Source organism: Taudactylus pleione, unplaced genomic scaffold (assembly GCF_031769625.1).
Source record: "Taudactylus pleione unplaced genomic scaffold, aTauple2 ptg000276l, whole genome shotgun sequence".
NCBI lineage: Eukaryota > Metazoa > Chordata > Amphibia > Anura > Myobatrachidae > Taudactylus > Taudactylus pleione.
Genome location: NW_028284678.1, coordinates 1,626,157 through 1,643,169, shown reverse-complemented (window position 1 = coordinate 1,643,169; position 17,013 = coordinate 1,626,157). Strand labels below are relative to the sequence as shown.

General features: G+C 42.9%; 1 protein-coding gene across 1 annotated transcript in view; it reads left to right on the top strand.

The window, feature by feature from the left end:
• Window positions 1-17,013, top strand: part of TMPRSS15 (transmembrane serine protease 15) — a 441,506-nt gene that overhangs the window by 289,654 nt on the left and 134,839 nt on the right. Inside the window, exon 19 of the mRNA XM_088481702.1 lies at window positions 14,554-14,664. Coding sequence (XP_088337828.1) covers window positions 14,554-14,664 — 111 coding nt within the window. The remainder of the gene's footprint in view (window positions 1-14,553; window positions 14,665-17,013) is intronic.

Here is a 17,013-nt window from a genome sequence, read left to right as displayed (position 1 = left end):
GCTCAGGACCAAATGGTTTGGCAAATAGAAGCTCCAGATAAGTAAATCTAGCAATGATAAGATGCTTCTAAGGCCCTGATTCAGACCCACTCGCGAGCGGTTGTCCGCTCGCAAGTGGGTCGATGTTCTGCACTGAGCATGCGCACGACGGAGGGAGCTCCGTCGTGCGCATGCGCCAGATGCGACGAGCGAAGGACTTTCCTTCGCTCGTTGTGTCTGATCAAAGGGGGCGTGCTGTCGATGTTGATTGACAGCACGCCCCCTTTGGTGGGCATGCCGGGGGCGTGCCTCCCTGACGGGGGCGTTCCTAAGGAAACGCCTCCCGTCAGAAACCGGCCCACTGACATCACTAGTGATGTCAGTGGGAGTGATTTTGGCTCTGATAGAGCCAAAATCACTCCGGGCCTTGCGGTTGAAAACCTCAACCTCAGGCTCCGGCTCGCAGTTTCGATGGTCGCGATGGTCAAGACCATCGCGGCCATCAAACTGCACGCTCGTATAGGCTGTGGGTGGTGACCCACAGCTATACGAGCGTCCAGGACGACGCTCCATAGTTATGGAGGCCGGACCTCATTCAGAGCGTACGCTCTGCTCAGAGCGTACGGCTCTGAATGAGGGCCTAAGTTCTTAGTCTTAGATATAGTCTTAAAATACTATGGTGCATATTCAATTAGCTGCTGAAAAATGTTGGTTTACCGCAGAATGAACCAGTCCTGCTCGCAGTCCCCCCTTAGATGCAGCATGATTGAAATACTGCACCTTTTTGGGCGCAGGGTGAGGGTGGTTACTAGAGATGTCTGCCGACACCTGTGTTTTGGTTTTGGATCTGTATCTCCTCTGGTTTGGATCTGGATTGGTTTACCAAAACTGCCCTTGCATGTTTTGTTTTTTTGTTTTTTGTTTTGGATCTGTATTTTTTCTAAAAAAAAATCATAAAAACAGCTAAAATCGCATAATTTGGACATATTTTTGTTACTACAGTAGTATTAACCTCAATAACAGTTATTTCCAGTCATTTAGAATCAATTTTGACCACCTCACAATATTGATGTTTCATCTAGTTTAGGGCCAAAAGGTTGCATCCAGCTAGCTGGCTGACTAAGCTAAGCGACAGCAGTGGGCGGCACTAACGTGGCAGTTCAGCTTCCAAGTTCCAACACGGATACAGTGTGTTACACAGTGTGGGTTGGATACACCAATAGTGCACTTACTGTGACGGCAGTGTTGGTAGTGCGGGGTGCTGGCAGTGTCCTCAATGTGAGAGTGCCAGTGGCGTCCTCAATGCGAAAGTGCCATCGGTGTTGGCAGTGTGGCAGTGTGGCAGTGCTGGTAGAGTGGGGGTCCTGGCAGTATCCTGAGTGCATAGTGCCGTCAGTGTCGCCAGAGCGGGGATGCCAGTGGTGTCCTCAGGCAGGAGTGCTGACAGTGTCTGCTGTGCAGGGATGCCCTCGGTGTGGGAGTAGCGGCAGTGTGGGGTCGCAGATGGCATCCTCAATATGGGGGTAAGTGGTGAGGGGGTGCTGGCAGTGTCCTTAGTGCAGGGTGCCGGCAGTGTCTGTGGAGCGGGGGTGCCAGCGGTGTCCTCAGTGCATGTTTGCTGACAGTATCGGCAGTACAGGGGTGCCAGTGGTATTTTCAGTGTGGGCGTGTCAGCAGTGTGGGGTTGCTGACGGTGTCCTTAGTATGTGGGGAGTGCCGGGGTGCTGGGAATGTGGGTATTGGCAATGGGGGGGTGCCAGCGGTGTCCCCAGTTCACGTGTGCTGACAGTGTTAGCAGTGCAGGGGTGCCGGTGGTGTACTCAGTGTGGGAGTGCCAGCAGTGTGGGGTTGCTGACGGTGTCCTCAGTACATGGGGCAGCAGTGCAGGGGTGCTGGCAGTGTAATCAGTGCAGGGTGTCAACGGTGTCGGCAGAGCGGAGGTGCCAGCGGTGTCCTCAGTGTGGGGGTCCTGATGGTGTCGGCAGTGCATGGGTGCCGGTGGTGTCCTCAATGCAGGGTGACAGCAGTGTCGGTAGCGGGGGAGTTGGCAGCAGTTGATGCTGCCAGTGGGGGTCGGCATCAGGGGATGCCGTCAGTGTTGGTAGTGGGGGGTGCCGGCAGTGTCAGGCAGCGGGGGTAGGGCAGTTTTCATCTTCCTTATGTCCTCCTGTGCCCATATTCAATGGGCTTAACACTGATTGGCTGAGAGCTGTGACAGACAGCTCTCTCAGCCAATAAGCGTTAAGCGGGATCGCAAGGTCTTGCCTCCGAGAGGGATTCGGGGCAGGCAGGGAGATCTGAGCTGTGGCTCGGATCACCCCGGATCCCTGAAATTCAGGTGGGTCCGGTTCTCTGAGAACTGGACCCGCTCATCTCTAGTGGTTACCAGGAATGTTCTACAAAACAGGGGGTGTGTCATCCTTTTTTGCATGTGTGCCGAGCCCAGGGTCGACATTCGAATGGTAATTTCACTTTGTGTGCGCTCCCACTTTACTCTCAGGTGGTCGCGCTGTAATTTTCATGATGTTAGCCGTGTTAAGTGTGGGGGTATATGGTGAAAACAGCCTGTACTTAAAAAGGTGTAAACTAATAATTGGATAACCATATAGAAGTCTGTTATGGACCAAAAGCAAAGTTTTTGTGGTTCTTAAAATTATATGGTGTCAAATGGTTGATTTTTTTATTTTTTAATAACATTGCAAAAATTATAAAAAGCATCATGGGGTACCTCTAGGCGAGTTGGCTCTCAACTTAGATATATTAATGTATGTACTATTATCATGTGGCATAACAGTATGCAATTATATGACCCAAAGTGGGTGCAATTATCATGTAGTGTTATTGACGCCTTGACGCGGGCCGGGTGGCTTAAACATATCTTTGCAAATATATGCAACAAAGATCTCTGGATTTATATTATTATGTTGTATTAAAATTGCATTGCTGGTCTTTTGCAATTTGCTGGGGGTGGACATTCTTTTCTATTTTTCTAGCATTTCTGTAGTGGCAGCAGAAAAATAAAAACACTGAGGAAGTTTCTTACAATGTTTTTCGCTCCAATGCCTCAGATTAATAAATAATAGAAGATTATTATCCCCTCTGGACATGACTATTGATAAAAACACCCCACAATCTTTTCAAAATTGATGGTTGCATCCATTAATAAAAAGAACTTTGTTTTGCAGTTTATATCAACCATTTTCATCTTATATAATCATATTAATTCTGGAAGTTTACAGCTTACAATACAATTCTGCATGCCTGATTGTCCACGTGAAAATATTGCAGGATTTACAAAATGGAACTGATATATTTTTGTTTATGTTTGTACCAAGAAGAAAAAAAATGAAGCTATTTCAAATCATTTACTTTGTGTTCGAGCAGATGGCGTTCAATTTGGTACAGCATAGTGAGATATACATGAGTTTGACCTGTGAAACATACTGTTTTTGTCATAGAAATAGAAAATCAAGCTCTATTAAGAAATGATTTATGTTAAAGAGCACCTGACAAAAATAACAGTCACTCTAATTTATAAAAAACAACTCAAATTGAAGGATGGACGTTACTAATAAATGACAGATGACAGCCAATGACCACTATTTTTTTTATTACATGATGTTCTCATTAATGATGATAGCATGATAATAACAAACTTTAATCATGTCCATAGTACTGCTTATTAGTTTTATGAGCACGCACTGAAATGTATATGAATTAGCTCATTGAGAGCTCTGCTCCCACCTTCAAGCAAGCTAGTAGTTTTATTGAAGATGATCACCTTGCAAAAGTGATTAATATGGGACACTGGTAACTGTATTACAGTGAGAAAATATATCAGAAAAACAATGGATTTGAACTATAAACATAAATAAAATAGTCTGTTAGTAATATTGCAAACTGCAATGCAAAAAAACTAAATAAGATTAATTTGCATGTATGTTTAAGGTGGAAGGGGCAACATACTATTTATTTAAATAAATCTTCAACATTTTTCTCTTTAAAGAGTAAATTAATTATGCATTATTTTGAAAAATAAAAATCAGCCATCTCCTCTTCCTGCTGACATCTCCTCATACCCTGCCCCCCTCGCAATTCCCATTATTCACTGATGCTCCTCCTTCCAATATGTCAGGATGTTGCCTGGGATCGGCCGCTACTCACCTCTGCACCGGCGTCCTTGGGCTTAGGTGTTCAGTCGCTGGGAGTGGAGGTGAGTGGTGTCTGAGTATTCTCACCGGGGTCTGCTAGGGTTTCTGTGCGTGCATCCTGGTTTCCGGGGTGCCGGGCATGGGCGCACCCATGTTGGTCCATATCACCTGACTAGTCTCTTCCAATGGTAGTCATGTGGTCACTCAGCTGATCCTCTGATCCAATGATCAGCTACCCAGGGATATTTTAGTCTGACTCAAGGAACAGGAAACTGCTGTTCAACTTCGCTGTTCCAGTGACTGTGCTCTCACCAGTGTTGCTCTATGTTATTCCCTGTAGAGTGTTGCTTCAGCCTATTCACAGTTTTCCAGGGTTAACTGTATTAGCTTCCATGCTAGTTCATAGTCTGAGACATTAGTTCTCTCTCAGAACTCCAGTGTTTTATATTATTTTTCCTGTGTGTCTTGTAGTGTGCTGCTAGCTCTACTGCAGCTTCCCTGTGTTACTGAGGTTTGAGGTTTCCTGCTAATTTCTAGTTAGCTCTAAGCTGGACCTTTAGCAAACCCCAGTACATACCTGTGTCCACTTCTCTCTGTGTCTCTCTGTGCAAATCAGTAACTGAATCTGTTGCAGTTCCCAGTACATTTCCCTGTGTTCTCAAGCAAGCCTGCGACAGGATTTCTACATTCTCAAGTTCATTTCCAGTGTTCAAGTATTCCATTCATCACCAGTGTTCAAGTATTCTATTCATCACCAGTGTTCAAGTATTTAGTTCATCACCAGTGTTCAAGTTTTCCATTCTTCACCAGTGTTCAAATATTTAGTTCATCTCAAATATTCAAGTATTCAGCTCATCTACAGTGTTCCAGTATTCAGTTCACCTCCAGCATTCTAATATTCAGTTCCTTTCCAATATTCAAGTATTTAGTTCATCTCCAGTGCTCAAGTATTCAGTTCAATTTCTGTATTCAGTACTTCTCTTGTGTACTAGTTAAAGTGTTATCCCTGTTTCCTCATCTGTCCCAGGTACCTAGTCAGAGGGCTGCAACCTGCTCACTTGGTGCAGCGAAACCCACATCCCAATTGGAGGGTTCACTGGTGAAGACCACCGAGTGGGTTAGACTCCGTGCCTCTGGCTAGGTCTCGCCAACACCTGGGTTTGACCTTTATTGGGGAAACTAGGACTGTCACTTCCCTAGCCATCTGAACCCTCTGCTCACCATCCTCCACAGAGGAACTCTTGCACCGGATCATGACACAATACCTCTTACCCACCATATAGCTCCAACCCTTCCAATCTCTTCACTTCCTTCCATTGACTTTACAATAACTTGGCATTCCTTCTCTGACACTGATTCCCCTTCACCTTTCTCTAGATGTTTCTCTGTCATCCACTCTCCTTGATCCAGTGGTCATCAATATGGTAGAGTAGACTTCCTACTCTCACTTCTCTTTTATCTCCTTGAAATAAATACCATTTGTATCTCCTCACTGCTCCACCTTTGTGTTGCAGTTATCTGTCATCCTACAGTCTCTCAAGTCCTTGACAACATTTCAGTCTACCCTTATTACATCTTGTCTGCTGACATACCTATACTCTTTCTTGGAGATCACAACATCCAGCACAGCTCTTGGAGGCACCATGATTTAACATTTTAGGTTCCCCATAACCATTTGTACCATAAGCTCTTAGGTTTGCCTAAGAGTTATGCCATCCAGGTCAACACCCCATCATCAATCTTACCAACACAACACCTCTAAATTTCCACTCATTGTGATGGAGATTCCAATACTTATGTTCTCCCATTACTATTTAATCTCTAGCTTCTCCAACTTCTCATTCCTGCTTTCTGATCACAATGCCTTTAGTTCTTACCTTGCCTCCAGCTTCACCCTCACCCAAATCCATTCCAACATATCAACACCTCTCAAATGCTCTTGAGCATATACTATCCTAAGGGTCCCTTCAACCACTCACTTCTTACTGCACTGATGCTGCAATCTCTTAATAAAAAAAAACCTTAATCACTGCAGACGTATATAAAGCAACTCAAGTCACCTCACATTATCACTGACTATTCAAAACCCACTCTTGCCATTCCAAAGTGAGGAGCTATCTGCAAAAGTGCTCCCATACCACTAGCTTCCAAAATATACAATTTTGTCTGTCATTGTCTCTCTGCCATTTTCAATTTGCTGCGATGACTACCACCTCAAAACCTCTCCATCCCTTACTGCCCTTGACTCCACCATCTACTCGAAAGGCAAAACCTACACTACTGTATCTGTTGTGTACTCTCTTCTCATCCCAAACTCGCTTTTCCTCTACTCCCCAATACACCTTCCATTCTACCCAGGCCCGCCAAGAGCCGTGGCAGGCTCGGGTAAAGGGGGGAATGGCCTAATCACGGGAGGCGTGGCCACTCGTCCTCCATGAATAAACATTTTTCAGAACCGCAAAGCAGCGCTGAGCGCTGGCGAGGGGGGAGCTCTGATCCCCCTCAGCCCGGTGCATAACCAGTTGGGGCCGCGATCAGCTTGATCGCTCCCCCCACAGGCATAAGAGACTGCTGTGGCTGCTTCATAGCAGCCGAGAGCAGTCTCCCAGTGCAGTTCAGCACACAGCAGCATGTGCTGGGCTTCTGTGATGAAAGAGGGGGAGAGCGGTACCGGACCTGGGCCTGGGTAATTTGAACCTGCTACCCCCCTCTCGGCACCCCTGATTCTATCTATCCAGTTACTGAGGACAAAGTATTTCAACTCCACTCTCTTTCTTCCCCCCACCACCTGTTCCTACCCAAATCCTCTAATCTCTCATTGCAATACTTTCCCACTGAGCAAGGGATGGGCTATGGCTGCGATGGTGATATAATGCTGCATCTTTGAATAGAGAACTTGGATCTGTGATGCTGTCAGGGGGTGTCTTTTGTCCTCAGATGCCTCCTGCAGCATTAGAATATTTCTTATCATTCCTACATCCAAGGATGCAGCAACAATAAGAATAATGTACAACTCTGACTTGGGCCCATGGTCTCTAAAATAGCAATAATGACATAGTTTGTTGAACAAGTAGGGACACACTTATCTATAAACAGGTGTCAGGGTACTGCAATTAAATCATTTACATTAGACAGCAAGGGGTAAATTTACTAAGATTTGAGTTTGGTCGAGTTTTTTTTTTTAATCTCGATTTGTAAAACCGAATCTCGGGTGATTTTCCCGTTTTTCATCTCGCAAATATACTAAGAAGTGAGTTTAGCTGAAAGTGAGTTTTCCGATGGTGATGCAGATCGAGTTATCTCCCCCAAGTTGCAAGTTTAGATGACATTACTCACCCGAGATTGCTATGTTTTCTCTCTGCAAATCTTTCCCAAGCTAGCAGCCTGCACATATCAGAGAGATATGTGACGGCTGCTTGTGTGTTATACCTGTTAAAAATGGGTTACATTTAAAAAAAAATTACGTAGGGTTTCCCCCTAATAGCCATAACCAGCCCCGGACTGGTCAGCAAGTCCTGGTTCCAAAAATTATGGGGTAAAAAACGAGTAGGGTTCCCCCTGTAATTTAGGAACCAGTACCTGGCTGCAGGGCCAGTGGTGTTTTTAAATATAGAGGGAAAATATGTGTAGGGGTCCCCCTATATTGAAACCCAGCACTGGACCCAAACCGACCGGGGTGTAATGCCACAGCCAGGAGATCCTATTACCTGGTCTCCATGGCCAAAGCATTCTCACCCCAAGCCGGTCAGGCCAAGGCGGGGATCTCAGGGGAGGTGGGGACCACCCAAAAAAGGAGGCCCCCTCTCCTGAAACCCCAGGTTTGGTCAGAAGCCCGGGGCTCTTCCCCGCACCCCTGGGCTGTGGGTACCGGTGTAATAAAGTGTTAAATAGTAGAATACTATTGTATTTTACAGTGGAACAGCATGCCTGCCCTTTGGCACTTGTGGAACTACAAGTGCCACAGAAGGCCGGCACCTGTACCCCACTGTAAAATAAATAGTTAAAAAACCACAGTACACACACTGTATCTAGTAAAACTTTAAAACATACACCTACCCACTCACACATACAGTACTTACCTGTACATGCTGGTCTGTCCACTTCTCCATGTAGATTCCACGGATGTACCTGGAATAAAGATCCCATACTCACCTCAATCCTGGCGCCGCTCTCTGTAGCATCCACACATATACTTGCACCTCACAAAATGACAGATGACCGTAATTATCTGTTATTTCCCACGGGCCGCTAGTCAATTAGCGGCCGCTTTACATGTAGTGGCCACTCATTGGCTGGTTAAATGTGCTCACAAAACAAAACGTGACCATCAAATTGAATGCAGACCAGAAATAAGTGAATATTAACTAATCTGGAGCTATCTTTATGAAGTTTCCCAGGAACACCTTTTCTCAGGATCTTTCCTTGGTTTCGACATGATCTAAACATTTATTACATAAATATATAATGACAATACATTACTGAGGCTGTATTGTGCATAAATGCCACATGGCCAAAGTGGTGCGCAGGACATTAATATTAATGCCATTTGGTTTGTGAAGTGGAACTTTGTTTACAACTAATGACGATCAGAGATTAGCCCTAATGAAGTCACCTTACAAATTAAGTTAAGCACTTTTGCATTGAACTGCGATACAAGTTAATTAGCTATGTGAAATGATGTGTTTCCAGTTGACAATTCAAGATAAAGAGGAAGCAGCAGACCACATACTGTACAGTTCATTGTACTAGAGAAGTTTGAGCATTAGGAACAGCAATAAAATACCTGTAGGCATGAAATGGATAAAATAAATGCAGAGGCACTGTATTACATTTATATGAAGCCTATTTATGACATTAAATTTATATTTTTATAATCATGTATAGATTCAGGCAAGGTTGGGTACTTGTTTTATATTTAATAGCATTTGTAAAGATTGTTGTTTAATTGATAAGCTACAGAGGAAGTCCTGTAGCTTCGTAAAGTTCATTGCGCAGCACCAGGTTATGGAGCTGTTTTATTGGCTGCCCATGAGCCTCCCTCGGAGTTGTACGCTAATCCCGTTGTGACTGCGACATTTTACGCAGCTGAGTTTAAACGAAAAAAGTTAGTTTTTATTATTTTCTTGCATTTAAAAAGAAAAAAAACACAAAACAGCCATTTGACACCATTTAGAAACCTACATTACCTTCCTAATGCCCACAAACAGCCTTCTATACAGTCCTACTAACAAAATTATCCATTTTGGATGGTCCAGGATGGGCTCCCCACATTTTCATGCATTTCTCGCAAATCTCATTTGGCAGTCAACTCGCACCCCTCCTCTGCGAGTAGTGCGAATAGGGATTTTTAATTGGATTGGAGAAATCTCGGGAGCGCGCTTTGCTGCGAAGTGTGCGAGTTTCAAGAAACAAACTCGCTACTCGCAATTCGCATCTAATAGTATTGACCCCATAGGGTCCAAGATAAGATCGCAGACCTATGTGTTTTCGCCTTTTTTGGGGGTAAAAAAAACAGCACTTATTGTGGAGTATTTTTCAGGATGCATCACTTCGAGGTTAATAGGATAGCCCCGCCGCGATCAATTAGCAGCGCTATTTTAGCGCTACTAATTGGATACCCCCAAAATATGTTTGACCTCATTTTCAGAAGCACAAACCCAGAGGCTGATTCTGAGTTTGGAACAAGGCAAAAAAAAAACAAGTGCTGCACTGCAGGTGGAAAATGTGCAGCGAGATTTAGATGTGAGAGGGGCTTGTGCAAACGCAAATCTTAATTGCAGTGTATTAATAAAGGTGCCCAGTATTTGTGGACGACATGCAAAAGCAGCCAGTGTTTACTCTGCTTAAAAAAATGTCCAGGTGCAATGTTACTTCCTTTTCTTTTATTTCTTTGCTCCCCACTCAGAATCATCTCCACAGTTATTATAAAAAGCTTGTTTTAACCACTTGCCTGGTGGCTGGTGGAATAGTTTGTGACCACACAGGCTGTGTGTTTACTGACACGGTCGCAAACCATGGGACCTATCAGTAACGCACAGTGGGCGACTGCCGGAATACGACTCCTCTGTATCCATGCACCCTCATCCAGTGACCGCCATGCTGCTGATCACTCCTGATTGGTCAGCGCGACAGGACCTTCCACCCGGTGGCTGCAGAGAGAAGCAGCCACCGGGTAAATATAAATTAACCACCCTCAGCCCAATAGTATGTACTTGGCAGCTGCTCAGAGGAGCAGCCACTGTGGAAATCAAAGTCACTATGTTCCAATCATCGATAGTCTGATATATCAATGACTAATATAATAAAGCTCAATGTTATTGTTACGTGTTTCACTTTAAAAAAAAAATTAAAATTGTGTTGGATAAGTTACAAACAGATATTCTTGTCGAATTCAATCAAAAATAAAACCCTGACAATTTCTGATCTGTTTTTGGAAAACAAATTTGCCAGTTAAGTGGTTAAGGGCTCTATTTATTAACATTATTTTTACTCACACCTTTTTCACATAATTTTAGTATCACTTAGTATCACCTAAAGTTACTAAAGGGCAATTGACATGGAATTCGTAAAATTCTGCTCCAAGCCCTAATTATCACTTTTTTTAGTAAGCAGATCACATTTCCCATAATTGTAATGGGAAATGTGATCTGGACAGAGTTACTAAAAATAAATTGTGTAAAAATACCTGGGGAAAGCCCTGTGATAATAACGCCACCTGGAGGTGGCGTTATCCAGGGTCTCCCCCGGTTACCAGACTCCTGCTCCACTCTAACATGCAGAGCAGAGCCCAGAGCCGACCCCAGTGATCAGCTGTGTGGTCTAAACAGACCACACACTGATACACTGCAAAAAAAAAATAGTAAAAAAATAGTAAAAAAAAAAAAAACTTACCTGAGTCCAGGGACCGGTGATCTGGGCTACCGTGATGTCCTCCCTCTGGTCAGCTGGTCTCCCAGCCTGCACTGGTGCCCGGTCGTCACATGACCGAGTCCCAGTGCAGTATGGGATGTCAGCAGACCGGAGCACCGATGACTGCAGGTAAGTGTAAATAAGGGAGGGTGGGTTGCGGGGGGGTCCGCAATTGCGGGGGCGGGGCTTAGCATCAGGGGCAGGGCTTGGCAACGGTCGGTCTGTGCATGCGTCGACAGTTGTCATGGTATTTTTTGTGAAAATACCGTGATAAGTGTGCGGAGGGGATTCGCAGGGACAGAGCTTTATCGCAAGCTCTGTCCCTGCAAGGGATTTGTAGGCAATCCCTGTGATATTGCCTGAATTCGCAATGCGAATCGGTAATATCACACTACAATCTGCATTACAAATGCGAATTGTGGTAAATAAAGCCCTAAGAGTATAAAAACTGTTTACAATGTTTATTTCTATAATTATACAGTACTTTTTGTCTGCTGATCTCTAGTAACAACATTCTGTGCTGTGCTAAGGATATAGGGCCTGATTCAGAGCCGGACGCTCTGACATAGCACTCACTCTGAATCAGGGCCGGGCTATTTTTTTTTTAGAACGGCCTCCTGGCCGCTCGCATAGATGTGGGTGACCACCCACAGCTATAGCGAGCGGCCAGGAAGATGGTCGCGATGGTCAAGACCATCGTGACCATCGGGCTTGCGACGAGACCCTTGTGGTAGGGTCTCATTGCTGCAAGCCACAGAGAGATTTCGGCTCTAACAGAGCTGAAATCTCTCCCACTGACAAGACTCGTGTTGTCAGTGGCACCACCCACAAACGGAGGCGTTCACATGGGAACGCCTCTGTTTGGGCAGCCAATCCCCCGGCCCGCCTACCAAAGGGGGCGAGCTGTCACTCAACATCGACAGCTCGCCCCCTTTGTTGCGAGACCCGGAGTGACGGAGTGCCCGTCGCTATCTGGGTATCGCGCATGCGCATGATGGAGCCGGCTCCGTTGTGCGCATGCGCGCTGGCCCACCATCGACCCGGTTGCAAGCACACAGCGCTTGCGACCAGGTCTGAATCAGACCCATAGTGCTCAGTATAGCACATAAAGAGGTGAATATACTATAATTATATCACTACGTTTTATAGTCAAATATTAAATTATTTTTCAAGCATAAAAATGCACACTTTGTAACAGCTAAATATATGCATGTAAATATAAATGATGTATTATATAATATATAACAAGATTATATATTTTTAGGCAATGCTAAAGCAGAAGGCTACAGTTACTAAACCTAAATGAAATTAAACATTTTTGAAGTTACTTTATGCACAATAGATGTAAGTAAGGTAATTTGCCTTTTCATGCTTAGGCCTTTTTAATGTAGCAATCTACTCAGGCTGAAACAAATGTGTCCCTCCAGAGAGATATTCTTTTCAAGAAGACATATTAGGTGTTGCGTGACTATATATTTCCTTAATTTGTCCTCCTATCTTTTCGGAATTGCATTTACTTTGTTCAGCCAAAATATGCTTTTTTTGTGCTGTTTCAGCTACTTTGCAGTTAATGTAGCTGAGAAAAGTCAAGCTTATTCTTTCTGCTTCGTATATCATCAACGGTGGCTGGATAGCATAAATGATTATCAATAGGAGGATGATTATATTTGGTAATGATGTATGGAGAGAAAAAAAAATATAATGTATATTGTGAGATACAGTGCTAGTTTTTTATATTGGTCAACATGAGAAAGTGACTGATTTGCATAATATTTTACAATACGAGCACTTCATAGAGAAAAGAGAACTAAGCTTGTGTTATTAGATCTCACGATATTGTTCTGCGGAACCTCACATGCAATTTATTTGTAAAGCTCAGCTCACGCGTTTCACAAGTTAAACAATGTCCTGTGCAAAATGTGTAAAGTACACATTTTTTATTATTATTTATTATTTATTATTTTTTATTATTACCAATAATGATAACATTTATATTTTTCTTTAATTTTCTTTTATTATACTTTTCTCCTACTAGGAGTCAGATTGCATTACATTTGCATTTGTAGGACTATAGATAAGTGAGCTTGGGATTTGTTTTTTTTTGTTTTTTTAGAAACTAAAAGGACACCAATGATTTGCTGAGTAACCAGATAAGTCTTGAGTCTATGTTTGAAGGTGTCTGGAGTCGAGGCGGCCGAGGCCTCTCTAACTGTACAAGGCAGAAGGTTCAAATTAGTCAGAGCTGCAAAGCTAAAAGCTAGGAAGATCTAATGGAATCAAATGCTTGATTCTGGATATGTTCCAGAATAAATGAATTGAAAGAATAAAGATTTGATCATGGCTGAAATCCTAATTGCAACTCCCAACTCCCAAGCACAACTCCAGTTGCTTGGCACAGCTGAAGTCTTGTCCTTTGCCATTGCTATCATAATAACCTCTTTTATCAGAAAACTTTTTTACCACCTTAGACAATATATGGTATATTTACTAAAGTGAGAGTTTTTAAAAATGGAGATGTTGCCCACAGCAACCAATCAGATTCTACTTACTAGCAACTTCTAGAAGATAATTGCTAGAATCAGATTGGTTGCTAAGGGCAACACCTCCACTTCTAAAAACTCCCACTTTAGTAAATATACCCCTGTAATTGTACAAATTAATTATTTCTGCCTATTTTAACCTGTGACATTTCTCATGGGGTTTGGAATTAAACAGATTTTTAATGCAACTGTGGTAAATTTGTGCCAAAAACATCACGCAAGCTGGAAACACGAAATTAATTTCTCATTGAATTGCCCGTGAATAAATGGAGTTTTGCTATGTGGTTAATAACTTAAAATGTACAGTTTAAAAAAGATTGTGCGACTTGTGTAGTTGTACTTTTTATTGCCATTTTTATTTTATAAACCCATTAAATAATTAGAAATAAATTGGGAATGTTATATTGGTGGATGTGACAATGAACCTTTGAATTCAAAATGAAGAAAAAAAAAAATCAAAATTTTCAGTAAAAAAAAGTTTTATTATGTTTAGGGATTAATGACTAGAAGAGTGAAAAGGGGCAATTTTGGGGCAATAGTAAAATGCTTTTTTAGTCATTTGTTTTGTTAATGGCAGACTATATTTCTGCAAGAGCTTTTCAGAAACAAAATTGTACAAGTTACTGATACTACAGAAGCAGTGTGGCCCTATATACTGTACCATTGTACAGTGTTATAACATCAGTGATTCCAGAAAGTATGACTAGAAGATGCATTACACAATTATGGAGTTATGAGTGACTTTGACAAGACATTGGATTTTACCATTGAGCTTCAGATTACTAATCTTTTAAAAGCCTGCTAAAATATAAATGGATATTAAATCACAACATATATATTTCTAATTTTCTATCTTTAATATAAATCACATAATTGCCCTTTTAACATTTGTTCAGTTGCTGTTTGCAGTGAGTTTAATTAAACTCTATCAATTACTAACGCAATAAATACATATGTAAATGTGTCTTTTGCAGAGCCATGTAATACCACATTATTCCAGTGTGGTAGCGGAGAGTGTACCCTGCTGAGCAGTGTTTGTGATAAGCATAAGGATTGCACAGATGGGTCTGATGAAGCAAAATGTGGTAAGAATTTCATTTCTATACATCTAGTGGTACTTGGCACTAGCGAGCCCAACTGTATCCTAGTAGGACCGTCTGTGTGAAGCTCCAGGCAGGGGTCTGTGCACGCCAACAGAGACATGGCCACGAACCCTATCGGTGATGTGCCACTATGGGCTGGGTCCCAAAATTCCTAAAATTGTGTGTCTGTGCCCACACATCGTGGTTATGCCACCTTGTAGTACCAAGAGAGTGGAGCAACATTTGTAATGGTGGCTTTGAATTCAGGAGGAAGTGGAGTTCACAGCTCCTGAGCAAGGGTTGAAGGCTAATTATTGTAAACCCCCTCATCACACCTATAGGTTGTAAGATGTCTTATACAGCCAAGAGACACTTATTTTTGTTATCAGTCGCCTTTCCCACTCACGTACCCCAGAGTGTTTTTTTTTTCACCATATTTTGATCAGTCATAGAAACATTGAAACATAGAATTTGATGGCAGATAAAAACCTCTTGGCCCATCTAGTCAGAATTATATCAGGAGCTGTTGTGCACCAAATTACCACCAGGTCTTTACTTTAACATTTCTACCCTCTCCACATGTACCACTCTACCACATTATGGCTTAACGATGTGTCCTCTTGCATCTTTGCCGATCGCGCTACAAACATGCGTACGCATCTCAGCATTCGATTAGCCGTGGATGCGTGCGCTACCCTACTCAATGCTGTGTTCACACCATGCAATCCTATGGGGTCAGGGGTGTGAACGAAGCACGGATACCCGCTGGTGGGTACGCATCTCATGCCTAACGTGGCGCGATTTGCCGCAAAAGCAGAATAGATGCAAGAGGACACATCTGTATTTATGAAAGTGCAAAGGTGACATCACACATCTAATACTACACACATGCACCTGCTTTTACACGTGACTGTTTACATTTACATGTCAAGGTATTACAGTCATTGGGGATACAATGGTTTGTGTGTTATGTGAGAGGAGCTTGAAAAATTAGGTGCAGTTCTTTTTGAGCAGAGATGAGGCACTTCCGTGCACTCACATACAAATGTGATTAAGTAAATGATATACTGTAACGAGATGGGGAAGGCACATGTAGTAGATTTCTTCCCATTAAAAGACGTTATTTTTTCACGTCCTCTGAGGTAACAGAAATCGGACCTCATTATATGCGTTTAATAGGTCTTTCAGTTGAACATTTGCAGAAAGAAAATAAATCCCAGGTGGCATCAGAGTTTGGCTTTTGGGGTGCTTTAAAGTGTCTGGAAAGGACACCTTGCATCTTAGAGAGCCACTTGGCATGTCCTAAGGATGCACCTGGCACCCAGCTTCTTGCTCCTTGATCCCTGCCCTTCATCTGCAGCACTAACGTTGCTCCCATCATTTCTATGATCCATTTAAGGCATAAGTTAGGCTCAGTGACGTGCGGTGGGGTCAATGGCTGGGAAGACACACGTATTAAAAACACAGTTTTTATATCAAAACTCTGGAGCATGACAGGGAATATGATAGAGGATGGAGTATGACAGGGGAGGCTCTGCCTCCCCTGCCTACCCTGACTGTATGTCCCTGGTTAGGTTAAACAGAGAACAATTTTTTGTAAATTAATGAAGAGGTTAGTAACAAAGTGAAAGTGGGTTTGACTATTCAATGACTTTGTACTGTTTTCAATTGTATACAGTGAATATTTACAAAGCACAATATAGAATTTTAAGATGTCGTCATGGTTAAAATGTTGATATGCTACTGTACATGTCAACACCTTCACCATGTTGCAACATGGTCAATATGTTGACATATGACATGTCTATATAGTCATAATGTTGACGATTCAAATCTCAGGGTTAGGGTGAGGTGCCGTCAATTTAATGTCAACTTCATGGCAGTGTCAACATGTTCCAATTCTACATCATGCATGTCAACACTATGAACATGTCAACATCTATTCTGTCATCATGGAGTCCCTTTCGACATGTTGTAGACTAGATTTTGATTGTTGACATTTCATACCGAACCCGCGCAACTAGGCATGCACCTCGAGAAGGCAGTTCGGTTTCACAGTTTTTGTTGTTTGTAAATAAGCCTTACTGATAGGGAAGAAGATGGGTGATATACTGTACAGCAGTGGTTCTCAAACTCGGTCCTCAGGACCCCACACATTTCATGTTTTCCAGGTCACCTAACAGGTGCACAGGTGTAGTCATTACTCACTGACACATTTTAAAAGATCCAGAGGTGAAGCTAATTATTTCACTTGTGATTCTGTGAGGAGACCTGGAAAACATGCACTGTCTGGGGTCCTGAGGACCGAGTTGGAGAACCTGTGCTGTACAGTATACAAATAAAAATAGGACC